The 17,388-nt window shown below is 39.1% G+C and overlaps 1 protein-coding gene across 1 annotated transcript; it reads right to left on the bottom strand.

Moving 5' to 3' along the window:
- Positions 1 to 1,474: 1,474 nt before the first annotated feature.
- LOC145775743 (heme-binding protein 2-like) lies at positions 1,475 to 17,291 on the bottom strand. Its single transcript, XM_082587104.1, has 4 exons — positions 17,152 to 17,291; positions 15,972 to 16,104; positions 15,272 to 15,452; positions 1,475 to 1,925 (listed from the first exon to the last, which is right to left on the bottom strand). Exons 1-4 carry the CDS (start codon positions 17,260 to 17,262, stop codon positions 1,700 to 1,702), a joined length of 651 nt encoding a protein of 216 aa, XP_082443230.1. The 5' UTR covers positions 17,263 to 17,291; the 3' UTR covers positions 1,475 to 1,699.
- Positions 17,292 to 17,388: the final 97 nt, after the last annotated feature.

Raw genomic sequence — 17,388 nt, 5'->3', positions numbered from 1 at the left:
TATATGACGTTTGATTAGGTGAACAATTGTCTGGAACAACATCAGACATACAATGATATTTCCATAGGACTTCAAACTTATCGATATCTTTGAGTTTGTTGATACATTTGTGAATAAACTACCAACAGCTAGCGAATCCTTTGCAACATAGCGTACAGTAGAATAAATTTCGTTTGTAAGATTGCGCTGGTGAAGCAAAAATTTTTTTTTTTGGTTCTTAGTTCCTATAACAACTTAAGCTTGCGAGTAGCCTACTTTCCAGCTTTCTGTTACTTTGATTACATATTCCTTTAACTTCATTAAATTCATCAGCTTATTGTCCAATGTCCACCTCTCGTCGTGAGCCTCCTCTGGGGCCGAAAAACATTGCACAGTTCTTTATCGCTGCATAAATAGGTTAGTAGAGTGAATCTCGCTTAGGACTGTGATTTACATAATGCAGAGAAGCGCAGGTTTGAAACTGCTCAAGTAGGCTGCTTGGAAATGCCTGTATAAGTATAGCTTTCTTTAGAATTTCCTATCTGGCTTGGCTGCAATTGAAAATGACATAAGCTTAATCGATCAATTACACTACTCAAAAATGATATAAGTTAATATTTGGACAACACTGCACACCATAAACCCTAACTCCAGTGCATTTAAGCAATGACATCCATAAGCAGAAAATAGGCAAGAAGGGTTTACTTTCTTCAATCTTGCTTGGACACTTTTCCAAATATGTTGGATCTATTATCATATGACTGGCAAACGCAGTTTTTCATGTCAAGTTGGTCAAGCAAACATAATACACGCTTAGCCAAAGCAGCACTAGTTTTTAAGTTAGAACAACATAACGATGATCGAAAAATACTTGTAAAGTTGTAACTACGCATTTCATTCAAAATTTGTTTACTTTTAGGTTGATAAATTTTTATTTTAGTAGTAAAAATGGGCCCCCCTCAAAAGTGACAAAACGAAAAACTACTCGTTTTTCCTTTACAATGTTATGCTAGGGGGGAAAGTAGCCCGACTTCCTCCCCTCTCGGAGCCTCTGCATGAAGGAGTCAGGTTTATGGTTGAAACAAAGTGTCTATAGTGTTCATGCTACAGTGCGCTAAACACTCGATTGCCGAAGACATCTTTGCTTTGTAAGCCACAATCCAACATTCAATTACCAAAAGCGTCCCACAACAAAAGTTATAAATTAGCAACGTAGAGTGTCGTTTAGTTCCCGCAATAGCAGTTGGAAATTTTTTTTAAATATATTGCTTAATAACATAGCAATTCTGCGTTCTTATTTGTACTGCAAGCAATGTTGTCTTGATCGATATCATTCAATAATGGTTTCTCAGTTCGAGTATGCAACCCACCATAGATACCGTAGCCTATTGCTGGTTGTCACTCACCAGAAAAAAATCAAAAACTCAGAATGAACTTCATCTCGTCGCAGTCACTAACTTTGCATCCAATAAACATTTTGAAATACAGACAAAACCCCCACCACAGATGTCCATTTATTTGCCAATTGAAAACGCTTAAGGAGCCAAGTTTAATAAAGTAATAAACGCAATAAAGTCACAAATGCAATCTCAAAAGGGGGTGCTTCTGCAAAAAAATGTTTAAGCTTGTCAACTGTGACATGAACACACTCAAGTTTCGAAGTTTCCTTAATTGATGATTTTATTGTACTGGGATAAAACTGGTAAATTTTTGATTGAAATTACTCGGTGGGGTAAAAGGAAAGCAAGTCATGTGGACTCTTCTTCGCCCCAATCACCCAAACTTCATTGTGACGTTTGAAGATGTGCATCGGGCTGTCATAAGTGGCTCCATAAAAGATATTCTTCATTACCATGCTATCGATGATCCCGTTTCGGAGAAGATCTTCATGGAGTGCCATCGCATTCTTCCTGTAAGTTTTCTCACAAGCAAATCCAGGAAAAGTTCTGCATGAAAGATGAATCAAATAAAGTTACAAGGGGTTAACTGTTACATCAAACAGCTTGATGGTAGAAAAACCAAGAACTTATGCAATGAACTGACTACTGTGGCAGGCTTACTAAATAGTGTACAGCATTAAGGTAACGACGTATTGCACAGCAACAATATGTATCATGTGCGTCCGTATTGAAAGTGCATCTAACATTACATTTCACGATCTTATTTACATTGTTCTTAGCGGACTAAACGCGGAAAACACTATTACAATAACCTACATATTGCACTCATGCCGTAACCGTAACGTTAGAATTAGACTGACTAAACTAAAACCGAAATGGATGAACAAATTATGGCGATTCATTTATATCGACATTTCACCATGGACACATTTATGTGCAAAATGTCAAAACAATGTTTCCATTAAGCAATTTGAAATCAAGTCCAGGGGCAGGTCTGACTACTGAGTATCAAACTAAGATTTTAGAAGCCTTGCAAATAAAACGCAATAATCCACTTTTAAACAGACAATTGTATGCTTGCGGCTCGTTTTTTTTCGCTCTGTGTATTTTAATTTAGTTTTTCGCACCTTGCCTTTTTGTACATACCACATCATGTCATATGTGTATCGCCGTTTAATGCAGTGTTCATTGAGATTCTCGTGTTTATCCTTGTGTGTTGAGCTAGTCAGAAGCATGCACTATGCAGTTTTCTGTTTTTTTCTCTTGATAAATTTAATGTTTAACCATTGTATTTTGTTTAAATACTCATAAAATTACAGTATATTATTCCTGAAGACGACATCATGTGATGTCGAAAACGTTTGAAAGTTGTTTCAATGTGTTTTTTTTTGTTTTCTGTAAATGTTGTAATAAACTTAAATATGTTAAATCTGATTAAGTTACTTGGCTTCGTATGCCTATGGTTCAACAAAACAAACTCTCTGTTACGGCTGCGTGATCTTCCGCTCCTTGTGTATTTTTTAATGTTTGTGTTTTATCCGGCAACCCTGTTTTTTCTTATCTTTCTAAAATGTGGCCGGTTTGAAAACACTTAAAAGAAAGCTTGGTACTAAGTTTAAGTCGTCATTAGTGAAAATGAATAGTTGCATGTTGTCCTTATTAAGTCGATCGGAACTGCCACAAGAAAATCTGTACTTGAATTGGTATGTAATTTCTCATTTATCTGTTGTATACTATCTGCAGGGCTGGATTTCAGCCGGAGCGGTCCGGAGCGCTGCTCCGGAAGCTCGATCAAAAAATTGACTTCTCCGGAACGGCGTTCCGGAAGCTCAAATATTTTATACTCTTATTATGCTTTGCCCTGTTCAATAAAAGTATATCCATAATTCTTGATGAGTCGAACACGTTAAATCGGGTATTCACTCTGATAATATATCTTCGTACCAGTCTTGACGGAAGCGAACCTGTGAATTTATTTGTCTTGTTGAGCTCGCTATTCTTACGGCGAATGGCATCTATGATTCCCTGAAGAGCTGCCTAAAATCATATGGCATGTCTACAACATTTTCATCTTCTTGTTTGATTGGTGTTGTATGTGGTCGGGCGGCTGTGATGATAGGTCGCAAAAATGGTGTAGCAAAATGGCTTCGTGATTAATTTCCAGACATTGTGGTGTGGTATTGTGCAACCATAGATTGGAACTATCGGTTCGTCATGCTGTAAAATCAGTCAGTAATTTGAATCGATTTCGATCTTTTATGGACAAACGCTATAGCCTTTACCACGCTTCTCCTAACAATAGCAGGGAATTGGGTGAATGTGCAGCGGCTGTTGAAGTGCAGTTGTTGAAAATCGGAAGGGTACTGGACAGTGGACACACGTTGGGTAGCCTCGAGTTTCCGCACAGTTAGTGCCGTCTGGAATGATTTCCCAGCACTTGTCAAATTTTTCAAAAAGGGGGCTATTAGCGACACAAGAGATTCTCGGGAACGTGCGAAATATCAAGGACTCTTGTCGAAGATAACATCCACGGATTTCTTGTTGGACTTCGCTTTGATGTACGAATACTCGCAAGAATTATCCGAAATAGCCTAAGCCTTGAACTGTAAAACAGAGCATGTAGGCTACTATTTGAGATGCAGATAACAAAAATAATAATCTTGCAAAATTATTTGAAACACGAAGGAACGAACCCGGACGACATTATGGCATTGCTAAGGATGCTGAAGAAAACTTAGAGTTCAAAGGTGTAGAATTACATGTAAACAATTGCAGAAATAGCCCGCTAATCAATCCCTGCACCTTCTACACTGTAAATCAAAAAGTGTAGTTTTAACCACTTCTAGGGGTGGTCTAAAAATTCCACTTCTACTTTTTCATTCCCACCCCATAGCCTATTGGGAAAGATGGTCATTTCCACCCTACCAAAGGGTGGTAATGTCCACCCAACAGAGAAGGGTGTACAATCACTTAGGAAATTCCATCCAAGATCGCTTGTTGAATTCAACAGACTTGTCATTTATTAACAGCTGAAAAATACTTGATTCAACTATTTGGCCAGAGGACTGTCGTATAAAGTAGACTCAAGATTAACCTAACATAAGGTTTTATTCACTTAAAACGAAACATCTGAAAACATAAAGTAGGCTACAATACAATAAGATACTCTTACGTATAGCTTACACCAAACCACAACCATCTTCACAGCTGACAACACTAACTGAAAGAGCGTCTACAGCAAAAGAGAAACTAAATTAGGACGTTTGCTTTTAGCAGAAGTCGTGAACAGCAAACGGCAAGGAAAGGAGTTGATGCTCAAGGCAGAAACTGTAACAAGAGTTGTCCCTCTCATCACAAGGACACAGTAATGATACACGGAGAAAACGAAATCATTGAAGTGGCAAAGAGATTGCGCTTAGATGAACGCGAAGCTGCTGTGAGAGGACTTTGTGAATATATAACTACGAAAAGAAGATCCCAGAGTCTTCAAAATTTGATAACGTAACTATAATCCCTTCCAATTTCATCGAGCGAGTGTGAGCGCGGATTTTTACAAATGAAGCTCATACTGACATCTGACCGTGCTTCTCTACACACTGTAACTGTTTCAAGTTTATTCTTTATACGAATGATCCGTCTTCCACTGAGAAATTTTGAACCAGCGAAGTATGCTGGATCCTGATTACGCCATGGACGTAACCCGGCAATTGAGACCCGAAGTCGCCAGAGGTTTTATGATTTTGCATACGATAAGTGTCTTAAAAATTGTAGGCTATAACTTGAAAAATCAAAAATCAAAAGTGGAAAAAACTAAAACCAAATTTTTTTTTTTCTAGGCTATAACTTGTATTTTTTTGTATTATTGTTTCACTAAAATATGAATATTTGCATTGAACAACGCTATACCATCTATAGACCAAGATACTTACTTTAGCAACGTTTTAGGTACATCAAGTGTGTTGTTTCAAAGTCCTATAAAGACATATTTCTGAATTTCTTCTACGGCACCTAGCGCATTTGGAAAGTAAAAAACTAGCGCTCCGGAAGCTAATCTTCTGGAAATCCACCACTGACTATCTGCATTGCTGTGTTACATGTCCTGGTATCTAGTTGGTCACAGCGGTAAACCATAATCTCTTCGTGGGAAAATTGTAACGTAAGATTCCCAAATCCGTTCGTCTGCATGCAATGACCCAAAAATAAACACACTTTCGAAACGTCTATTCAAACAGTGTATTCCAGTAAAATTAGCCCGAGGCTATCGAAAATAGGTGTAACGCCTACACCTCTAAAAAAACTGTCACTACAATACAGATTAATTGGATAAAAGACGGAACTTTTGTCCAGCTAGCAAGCACTAAGCCAACAGTTAAATGTGCGGCCAACTTTCAAACAATCATTTTACGAATGACCAGAATAGATATCAATATCTCAAATTCACGTAGAAAGTAACTGTGACGCAATAAATGAAAGACAATTATGAAGTCATTCAACAGGTGTTCGAGCTAGTGAACCAATGCATTCATGTTTAAACAGGCCCAAACAGGTCCAAACAGATTTAAACAGGTCTGACACAAGTCTTATTAACGCTGGTGCAATTTTGGCTCATGTTTTAGGAATTTCCATGACGTAATATTCAGTAGACTTGAACGGTTTTTATATGACGTTTGATTTGTACAGAGATTGGCCGTAACATAGCGGCCCCTAGTTATGACAGTCTAACATGGCATAACTAAAAAAGAATTGAAGGACAATCGTGAGCCAATGAATAAAACACACGATACACAAATTTTTTGAATCACTCACGTTTAAGTTAATACGCAAATACAAAGGGCATGCAAAGAATGAACAGCAATAAGAATAAACACGACGATACATGAAATTGGTACCATAGGTACACGCTAAATGACGCTATATACAATAGTTGCGATAATAACCGACTGTTCCGGGCTCAGACAAGTATCGGCCACCGCAGACAAAACCAGGCTCAAACCCTAACACTTAGGTGTTCTTTACGGGGGCGAGGCACGAAATATCCCTCAACACGTAGTCTACTTTCACTTTCCCCGTACTCTCATCATAGTTGCAGACGGCAACTTTGGCTCTACGAACCACAGGCTTCCCTTTCCTAATTTGTGGAACTACCTCATGCACCCTCCCAAGTTGATACTTCCCACGTTTACCAATGTCTTGGAGAGAACCTACCACTACAAGTTGACCAGGCTCCAAATTCTCGGCCATTTTTAGCCATTTTTTCCGGCCCTGAAGACCTGGCAAGTAAAAATCGATCCATTTATTCCAAAACTGCTGAGAAAGTGACAAATTGAACCGATAATCCCTTCTTAATTGGTCACGATCATGTGGTTGCCCAACAGCACAGTATGGGTCTAAGTATGGGGTCAAAAGTGAGGCAGGGGTGATGACAGTAAAATCCCTAGGGTCGTCACTCAAAGGTACCAAAGGGCGTTCGTTCACGATCCGAACGGCACTGCCTGTGTACGTAAGCAGTTCAATAAAATTGGGCTTACGAATTGAAGAGTCCAAAATGTGAAAAAAGTATTTGGTCACATCAGCCATGAAACCAAATCTTTCAAGCCGAAATCTAGCCAAGACATCTGCCAGAGGGTTTAACAAGTCAGACAATTCAGGACAAGAAGACATTACATCATTTACACAAGTTCCTCGGAATTCAGATTGTTTTAAAGCCTTCTTCTTTAAATCAGCAGCTCTATCTGACGCCAACACAAAATTGTTAGGTAAATCAATAACTTCCTTCAACGGAACAGGTATCTCAAATCGACCATCTTTCAACTCAATATTCGGTTCGACAAGTTCTCTAGCCAAAATATCATTGCGAGACAATTCACAGGTTTCATTTTGCAAAGTCAAATCCTGAATGACTTTATTCAGGTCTGCTATTTCCATATCACGAGACTCAATTTTACGCTGAAAGCCAGAGATGACATCCGACTCTGAAGACGTCTGCACTCTGCACACTTTAGCAACGCTTTCAACTAAGGGTGACTTACCACCACAAGCCAACCAACCGAGAGGAGTGAGTAAAGCATGCGGTTCACTGCGATTTTCACCAACACGTTCTTCTTTTGCCCACATCAAATAAGCGTTGTCATTGCCAATCAGTACATCTACAGTACTACAATCATTCAAATGAAACATATTCACGTCATGAAAATGACGGAAACCACTTAAATCTTGTTTATGAGGTAAAGTTTTAACATCGTCAGCCCAAGCTGGGTTAACCACCGAGGTTATATCACAAAACAGTTCATCAGTCTCTAACGACTGGATGTTGAGTTTAACAAGGTCAGCACAAGTAGGTTTCTGACCAGCCAGAGTATCTATTTTAAACGACGCTTTATCATACGGTTTAAGACCAAGTTCGCACACCAAGTCACTCGAAACAAAGGTCAACTGCGAACCAGGATCATGCTGACAATACACCAACTTCGATTTGCCAGTCATTGGATTCAAAACACGAGCAGCAGTAACGCGGTTAAAGGCTGCTTTAACATTTCCAATCTTAACATTACGCACAGGAACTCTGGCACCAGCATCATCTTTACCGACAGAATCCAGAGAATCACGTGACGTCACATAAAAATCATGCAGAAGAAAATAGTGTTTCCTATCGTTGTTAGGCCCACACTGACGACAGTTGTTTGCATGATTACAGTCCTTAACCATATGCTGGCGCAAACAGTTCAAGCATTTTCCAGCTTTCACAATGACATCTCTCCGACCTTTAGGTGTCAAGCGCAAAAATTCTTTACAATTAGACAAAAAATGATATTCAACTTGACCACGTGACGAACAACAAAAACATGCCGGTAGGTTTTTACGTCTGGCTTCACCACCGCGCGGTGCGCCAACAACAGTCGAGTACTGCGAACTCCCTGACATCACATCATCATGGGGTTTTACGGACGTCTGCCTAACCGGACATGAAGGCAATTTTCCTTTGCCAAACTTTTTAAATTGCTGCGACTCACCAGAATCGCCCATTAGCATAATGCTAAAATCAGTCGACTTACGCGTTTCCTCCCGTACTACAAATTCAAACAAACTCTGAAAAGTAGGCTCATCAGTGCCACCATACTGATCACCTAAAAAGTCAAGATAACGCTGCTTAGCGTCAAACGGGAGTCGCTTAGCCAAATCCAAAACAAAACGTCCTTCCAATTTGTCACGCTGACCATAAGCTTGCGCGTAAAGCAAACATTGCGATAATTCATCTTTAAACTCTTTCAGATCACTGGAAGAGGTCGAAGTCAATTTGCTACCATAGCGATACTTTCTAATTTCTGGTTCTGCAAAAAGACCTCCACGAACCCCAAAACGCTGGGACAAGCGAGCTAACGACATTTCTATCCTGTCTTCCTCTGACAAGCCAGGGGTGTCAGAAACCAAATTAGCAATCGTTTGTGCAGCTGTTCTAACACAAGCTGCTTGCAACAAAGTCAAACGAGTTCCCTTAAAGGGCGAAGCTGCCATCAAGGCCATAACACGATTTTTAAAGAAGACAAATGGCATATTATTACCATCGTAACCAATCAAGGCCGCCTTATCGAAGAACGTCCTACTATTTTGGTATTCAAAAAAGCAATCCTGTTGTTGAGAACTCGATTTAGCGGGAGAAGACAAGCTATATCCCTTAAGGGGCTGAGTGGGCTGAGTCACATGCACAGCCCGATCACGATCCTCAAACACGTTAAAATCAGGAGACACGATACGCCTCTCACAACCACCCAAATTACGTGTAGCTGGGCGATCAGTAACTAGCGGCGCAGAAAACTTTGAAGGGGGCCAAGCATTACTGCTAATGGCGGCCCCGTGACCTGTACGCTCTGGGGGAGGAGATCGGTTATAATTCACAGACCTTGGCTCTACAGCCTTCGGAAGACCCTTAGCCGCGGCCCCGAGACCTCCTGAAACATCTTGAAAAGATGTGGATTGTACTGGTCCACTTACAGATTGAACAGACGTCTGGAAAAGGTTAGGTAAATTAAACTGCGATTGATGTTCACTTCTGGAATGCCTAGAAGAGCCCTTCCTAGAGCTACGCCGGGAGCCCAACTCAGAACGATATTCAGCTAAAACTACCTCTTTACGTTGTTCAGCCCTCAACTGAGCGTCTTTGAGTGCGAACTCAGCAGCTCTGGCTTCGGCCTGAGCTCTCGCGGCAGCCTCAGCTCGTACGGCCTCAGCTCTCGCGGCGGCCTCAACTCGTATGGCTTCAGTTCTCGCGGCGGCCTCAGCAGCTCTCGCTTCGGCCTCAGCTCTCACGGCGGCCTCAGCAGCTCTTGCTTCGGCCTCGGCTTGTATCTGGAGCTCCTCTCGTCTTAGCTGTAGGTTAATTTGTGCAACTATCCGTGACGAGCTCTCAGACATCCTAGTGCTTACATTTGAGGCGCTATCCTCAGGATGTATGTCAGCATCCAACCTATCTGAGAACTCACTTTCTTTTTGTTCGAAGTTATTTTTTAACGAGTTAAATTCGGGATCTACCCTATCATGAAGTTCTGCTAAGATTGCAGAGTTAAAAATTTTACTCAAGAGAGCATGGAAATGCCGTAATTCCTCTTCTAAAGTAGATAACTTAGATCTAAAAATTAACAGTTCCTGCTTATCACTCAAAGAACCTAGGGCTACAGAAAGTTTCCCAATTTGAGTCAAAATATCCCGTCTAAGATGCCGGGCTTCTCGAACTGATTTAGCCTCATCGTTAATGGGCCCCTCCCCAGAATGTCCTGCCCGACCGCAAAGAACATCATCAGGCTTAAACTCAGTCGAGTCTACGGCGGTCGAGTCCTTGTCACCACCGAGTGTAGACATATTAAATGTTAGGGCTAAATTTAACAATTAAAAAATTAAGTTACACAAACACACAAAATTACAGTAGTTATAAAAAACTTAACTGCAAAGACCGTAAAAATACAAAAAGAATTTAAATGCACGATACCGTAGCTGTACGAGTATGTGAAGTCCAAACGTCCACAAAACTTGCTTGGATTCTTCCACTTGAATCTTCAAGCACAGATGGATTGCCTTTAATCTTCTTTCTTGCCAATGAATGTCAAAGTTATTTTTTCTTCTGTACCAAACTGAGAAGAAATGTCTTTACTTTTTAGCTTAAAGTTCTTCAGTTGCCTACCGAGAAGAAATGTTTTTAATTTTCTTTGCTTCTTTAGACTACCAACCAATAAGATCTTCTTTTATTATTTCTTTGCTTCTAAGTGCTTCTTGGCCTACCAACTAACTAACTTCGTCTTTTATTTTTTATGGTCACAGCGGTAAACCATAATCTCTTCGTGGGAAAATTGTAACGTAAGATTCCCAAATCCGTTCGTCTGCATGCAATGACCCAAAAATAAACACACTTTCGAAACGTCTATTCAAACAGTGTATTCCAGTAAAATTAGCCCGAGGCTATCGAAAATAGGTGTAACGCCTACACCTCTAAAAAAACTGTCACTACAATACAGATTAATTGGATAAAAGACGGAACTTTTGTCCAGCTAGCAAGCACTAAGCCAACAGTTAAATGTGCGGCCAACTTTCAAACAATCATTTTACGAATGACCAGAATAGATATCAATATCTCAAATTCACGTAGAAAGTAACTGTGACGCAATAAATGAAAGACAATTATGAAGTCATTCAACAGGTGTTCGAGCTAGTGAACCAATGCATTCATGTTTAAACAGGCCCAAACAGGTCCAAACAGATTTAAACAGGTCTGACACAAGTCTTATTAACGCTGGTGCAATTTTGGCTCATGTTTTAGGAATTTCCATGACGTAATATTCAGTAGACTTGAACGGTTTTTATATGACGTTTGATTTGTACAGAGATTGGCCGTAACACTAGTGTGTTGTGCTCAATCTGTGCCGTGCAAGTGTAATCCTACAAATTTAATAGTAAACCTGGTCTAATGAAATACCATGCTGTTGGGCTCATATCCGGCATACCTTCTTTATGTTGTAATTGGTGTGTGATGTTATTTGATGTTTGATGCATAGGGTAGCCTATCATTATTAACATGCCCTGATATAATTTGTCGTCTGCCCTATGATTACTTAGATTTGTTGAAGCCTGAGTTCATTGGTAAATGTTGTTGTAGATTGTTCGTTTGGAAGAAATTGAGTTTTCTCTTTGGGTCTTGGTTTCGCCAACGTCAGGTACATACTTTGTGCGATTTGGTTTACTGTATTTAGATGCAAATGATGCCGTAAGAATAAGACAATTAAGAATAGCAGCATACATTGTATGAACACTTTGGTTGATTATGTGCGAGTGTAAATATGTGTGTAGGTTAGGCACCTGTCTTAGTCTCGTTTGTTTATTGCAGTTATCGTCAGTCTTCACCTTGACATCAATCAATATCAGTGGCGTATATTCAGGGTGTTCAAGGTGTGCACTGCACACCCCAAGAAATCCAGAAAAAAAGAAAATTTCCATCGGTTGTCGATGTTCTTTACTTTCATGATATTCTAACATCTTGCTGCATGCTGATTGCTTTCTTTTCAATTGCAAAACTCGTCCCCTTCTAATTTTAATATTCCAACGTTTGAGGTCATTGCCTTTAATTTTTTTCGGTCATTACCTTTAAGCTGGGTGTGCACTGACAGCTTGGCGAGTGCTATTTAAAATAAACAAGTAAGAAAAATGACGTCACAAGGCAGCGAAAACAGCAATGGTTTTAGGTCAGCCAGGCTGTGCACTCGCTGATCTGCACACCTTGGCGCGTCATTGGGGGAATCCCAGGCAATAGCAAGTTTTAGCTTGTTGGATTAGAGTTTGAGGTGATCAGCGTTGGAAACAACTTTTGCTAGAACTGAAGCAAAAGCAAGCTTTCTACGACGATGTAATTCAAAAATTTATTGCACAAACAAGAAGAATCGAATTATGCTATAGATGAATTTTCCTTCTGCAGTCGAGGTGTTAAACATTTTCGTTTTTACTAAGTAGTACGGCGGATAAAAGTACAGCGGACCAACATAGCAATCGACTTTCTTTTCTTGTTTATTATCGAGTTGCTTTGCTATTGTTTTAACTTTCACCTGTTTGTTTTTAATTCGCTTATACATTTCTCAAGGTCATAGCCGTACGAGCCAGGGGGGCAGGGGGGGCAGCCGCCCCCTCTGTTGTTTCAAAACGTTGCGAATTCGGGCAAAATCTTGCAATTATTAGGGCAAAAATTGCTATATGAAAAGCAACAAAATTGCATGAATTAAGAAAAACTATAAATTAATATCTTTTACCTATCAAACTAAGTACAGCCTCTTATTTGCACAAGAAATGTGAGTGCCGCAAAATTTTCATTTGGCACACCCGTATTGATGTATTGTATGGTGATCAAGCTAGTACGAAATGCATTTAACCAACTGCATCATTCCAATTTGGGCAGCCACCAAAATATGTCTCTAATACTTTTGTGAAACTGCCCAAATCAAAACACAAAATTTGCTATATAGCTAATTTTATAAATTTTCACAAATGCATCGTGTTGATTTGGGCTGCTGAAAACATGAAATTATCTGATGAAACTGATTAGGCTAGTCTGTTTATGCAACTGCCCAAATTAGCGTGAGGCAGTTTCCCCAAAATGAACAAATTCATTAATTTTTCCCATTTACACAACTGTATCGTTTAGATTTGGGCAACAAAAAATATGAAATTATCTGATCATAGTCTATTTATAAAACTGCCCAAATTGGCATGATGCAGTTGCCTCGGCATCAAAATTTACAAAGTCTTTAATTTTTTTCATGATGTCCATAAATGCATCACCTCGATTTGGGCAACTACAAAATATGAATTTATATAAATCTGGTGAATACCGGTACTTTTATAAAACAATTCGGGTGGAGAGGTTACAGTACTTTTTCAACCATAAACAGACATAGCTAAGCAACACCACAACATTTAACAAAAAATGTTATACCTGTTAAAAGTAATGTTAAGGTGTTGCTTAGCTTTGTTTGGTTACTTTTATAAAAGGTTCTGCTACTATTCGGCGAGAGCCTTTTTCGGCGAGTTCCCTATTCGGCGATTTTTTGAAAATCCAACGACGCCTTCTGCAAATCCGACGATTGAACATTATTCAATATTCAGACATTGAATCAATGTAAATACAAACTGTTAGGCTAATTGGGTTCTTTGAATCCTATGTCACCGTCTGTCTGTATGCAAACTTAGAATATATTAGTTATTTTTGTCATCAAATTACATAGCCTATATTTTTAGAAGTAGTGCTGCCAGACCTTTTTATTTTTTGCACTAAAATTTTGTATCATCAAAACTACTTTATTTGATTGAACAAAGTTTATTTGAACAGAAGTAGTATGTCTGTGTTTTATTACATTTAGTTATAATTTCTCTATTGTTATGTACTTTTTCTGAATCCGCATGGTCACCCTGAGCCGGTTTCCTGCAATGTTTATTTTTCTGAGTCTTTTATGACATCACAACTGAATATTTAAGTGGGGTTGTTTTTTATTTGTGGTGTGTAAAACAATATTTGTTACTCCTACCTACCTACCATGCCAAAGTGCAAAAGCATCGCAATGCACAAGCAAAGTATCTTCAAAGATAAATTCAGTTGTTCTATCTTGATTACTTGGTAAGAAATTCTAGCAAGCTGGTGATCAGTGGCGTAGCCCAAGGGGTGCTTTTGGGGGTTGCAACCCCCCCTTTGGCACACGTGTGACGTCACAAAATTGAGAATGATGCTTTCAGTCTATGCCTCTAAAACAAAGTTTGCCTAATTTTAAATAAAACATGAAAAGAGCAAGTTTTGCCATTACCAAACATTCAAATATCTCAGCTAGGAATTAGCAACAAGAAAACATAGAGACTTGTAGCTTTATTTCCGAAAAATGCCTAAGAAAACATGATCTTATTCTTTTGCTATGCCACCGGACAGCACCATTTTACAGGAATATTCATACCCACATTTTTGTTGAAAATACTCTCAGAATGCACCAAATTCAAAGTAAGTTTTCAAATTTTCTGGGGAGGCCCCCCTGAGCCCCCGCCGCTGGGTGTCGCCATAAGCGTCAAAAAACTCTCCCCCAGTTCAAAATTCCGGGCTACGCCACTGCTGGGGATCTTGTTATGTTAGTTTTTTACTGTTATCATGCACCGCATACATTACATTTGGGCAATTTCTATAAAAGCGTGCAGATTTGGGCAAATTTACGTTTTGCCCCCCCAAAATGGTTTGGTCTCGTACGGCTATGCTCAAGGCATTGCAACCGTGCCTAATCCTTGCATGAAGTAAATCATTTCCATCTCGAGCACGCTTTAACTTTAGCGTTTTTTCAGACTCCTGCTGTGTTATGGCAAGTAATATTGTTCGTTTTGATGGTCAGAAATAAAAAGTGAACTGAAGTATGTGACTTTAGAAATGCAACTTAATGTTTGATATTATTAAGTCTTTCATTCAATGCGCTGTCAAATAAATATCTATTTTGTATTCTTCTCCATTCCGACAACATTATTTTTGTCAGTTCTGTTCATGTTCAGAATTTGTGCTGAAAATGCTCTCTGAACGCACCAAATTCAATGTTAATTTTAAAAATTTTCTGGGGGAGGCCCCCCAGACCCCCCGCTGTTGCTTTGCCGTCACTGAACACCCTGTCAAAGTGGTCACGGTACGCCACTGATCAATATACACAACAAATCAATTGGCGTGGTTGTGCATTGGAGTCCAGAAAAGGCTGTCGCATTAAAAACCTACACTGACAGGCTGGTAGACTGCTGACGCTGTCATAGCATCTGACGTCAGCCACACTCTCTACCAAAGCTTTAAAAATTATTAAATCAAAATTTCTTTTACGGCAACTTCGCAAACCAGTGACGTAGTCTACCTGACGTAAGCAACAAATTCAGGACGATTCTCGACGACCACTTTTTTGTCCGTTGGGGTTGGAGGAGAGTACTGAAAGTCTTTAGCAACGTAGAAAGACATCGTGTAGGTCCGATTGCACATGATACATGGCGGAGACTCGAACCTGATGGTCACTGGGATGGTCATTGCCATTTTTACTTCTGCAATAGAAAGTTTAGTTAATTTCAACGTTTCCTCAATTTGACAGAACGTTCTTTAACTAATGACAAAGAAATGGTTCTGCACATATTATAACTTAATATTGAGAAAGAGCACTTCTATTAATTATTTGAAGCGCATGAAAACTGTGATAACACGTGATGTTGGGCGTTGGCAAGCTAAAGCTTCATCCGCTCCTTGAAGATCTTGTGAGTGGTAGGCTATTACTGATCTAGAAGAGTGCATGACCAGACAATCATTCATGAGAAATGGTGTAATTGTTCCAAAGCTTTCAACCTATTTTCAATTCTTGCTGGATACAATTGTAAATTCGGAAGATAAATTTAAGGTTAAAATACACCGGATGGGAGAGCAAATAGTGCTTTGGAGGTTAACCACGTGAAAATTATGCATTGTAGACGTAGATGCTACCAGCATTGCACCAACTGGGCTACTGAAACTAACATGTAGTCAGCTACATGAAATTTTATTAAAACTTTATGACAAAACTTAAACTTTACTTTGAACGTTGGATCCGCTGATGTATTTAAAAAGCTTGATAAACTCTCGGGCTTCGTCGCTAATTTCTGACCCTTGCATGGAGGTACTCGTCCAGTTGGCGGCAGCGTAACGACGAACTTCAAACGAACCATCCTGTAGTGCAATTTTTTCGCTAAACCAGCAGGTTATATGGTATAAAGATTAGCCTATCATACTCAGTTTGCATTGACGATATTTTGTTAGTTTGCAACAGCTAGGTTACTCATTTGGATGGATTTTGTATTTAAAATAAACAATATGATACAACACACTTGACGGCTCGCATGTAATGTTTTACGTAGACGACGTAGTTGGCTTACTCAACCCAGTGAACCACACGGCCGTGTAAAAACTACAATATAACAAACCAAATTACTAAGATTTCGAAATGAAAGACAAAGACTTTTCCGTCGAAATAAAACGAGATTTTGTGTTAAAAATTTTTTAACATGGTCTGCATATAAAAAAGAAGAAAACTCTAATGATATTAAACTGATTGACAACTACAGCTATCCGGATGGCGAGTGGCGACGGAAACCAGCTGATCATCGTTATTCCAGTAGTTTTTAGAACTTTTGAAAGGGAATATTAATAAAATTTTCTTTAAAATTGCTAAAAACAACAATTCCCTTTTTAAGACAAAATTTCCTTGTAAAATTGTTAAAAATCCTTCCGATCTTTTCCTTTTTTCTTCTTCAAAGCATTGAATAATCCCTATTTCGAGATAAAATCCTAGTGGAAGCATTGCTAACAACTAAAAAGACGAAAAAGGATCAAAACTATGTGATCGAATTTTCGAAAGACCATAATAATGTCATAAATGGGTTTGTAAATACTTGGTTGGTCACAATGTTCACAATACTTCATTAATGACAAGCTATTGGGTTGTCACTGCTATTTCTAGTTTGGGTTGTCACTGCTATTTCTAGTCTTGCATTCGAGTTTTCAAAACAGAAAAGTTGCAAGTGCGAGAATTGCACAATTTAAGTGACTGGTGACCCACATAGCCTACCCCTGATATTCAGTAATTCACAACATTTCCAAGCCAACCTTATGGAAAAAAACATTTTAATAAAAGTTTTTTATTGTAATGTCAAAATGATTGGGGGCACGTGCCCCTCCCCCGTGCCTCTTACACGCTACGCTACTGTCGAAACCTACCTTAGGTTGCTTTTTTTCAAGTTTGTAGTCTGGTTGATCATAATGCTTGAAAATTGGTGAACTATTTACTAGCACCATCATGGTTGCTATGATAATAACTAGCAGCTGCATTCTCAATTGCTGTTAACGAAACCTACAAATATGCTACACAAAATACAAGAAAGGATATTTAAACATATTGAATAATTCTGTGTCAGTGGCCTAATTTATGTTAGGCATAAGTTATAGATTTTGAAA

This window comes from Aplidium turbinatum, chromosome 8 (assembly GCF_918807975.1).
Source record: "Aplidium turbinatum chromosome 8, kaAplTurb1.1, whole genome shotgun sequence".
In the NCBI taxonomy this organism is placed as follows: Eukaryota; Metazoa; Chordata; class Ascidiacea; order Aplousobranchia; family Polyclinidae; genus Aplidium; species Aplidium turbinatum.
This window is presented reverse-complemented; position numbering and strand designations above follow the sequence as displayed.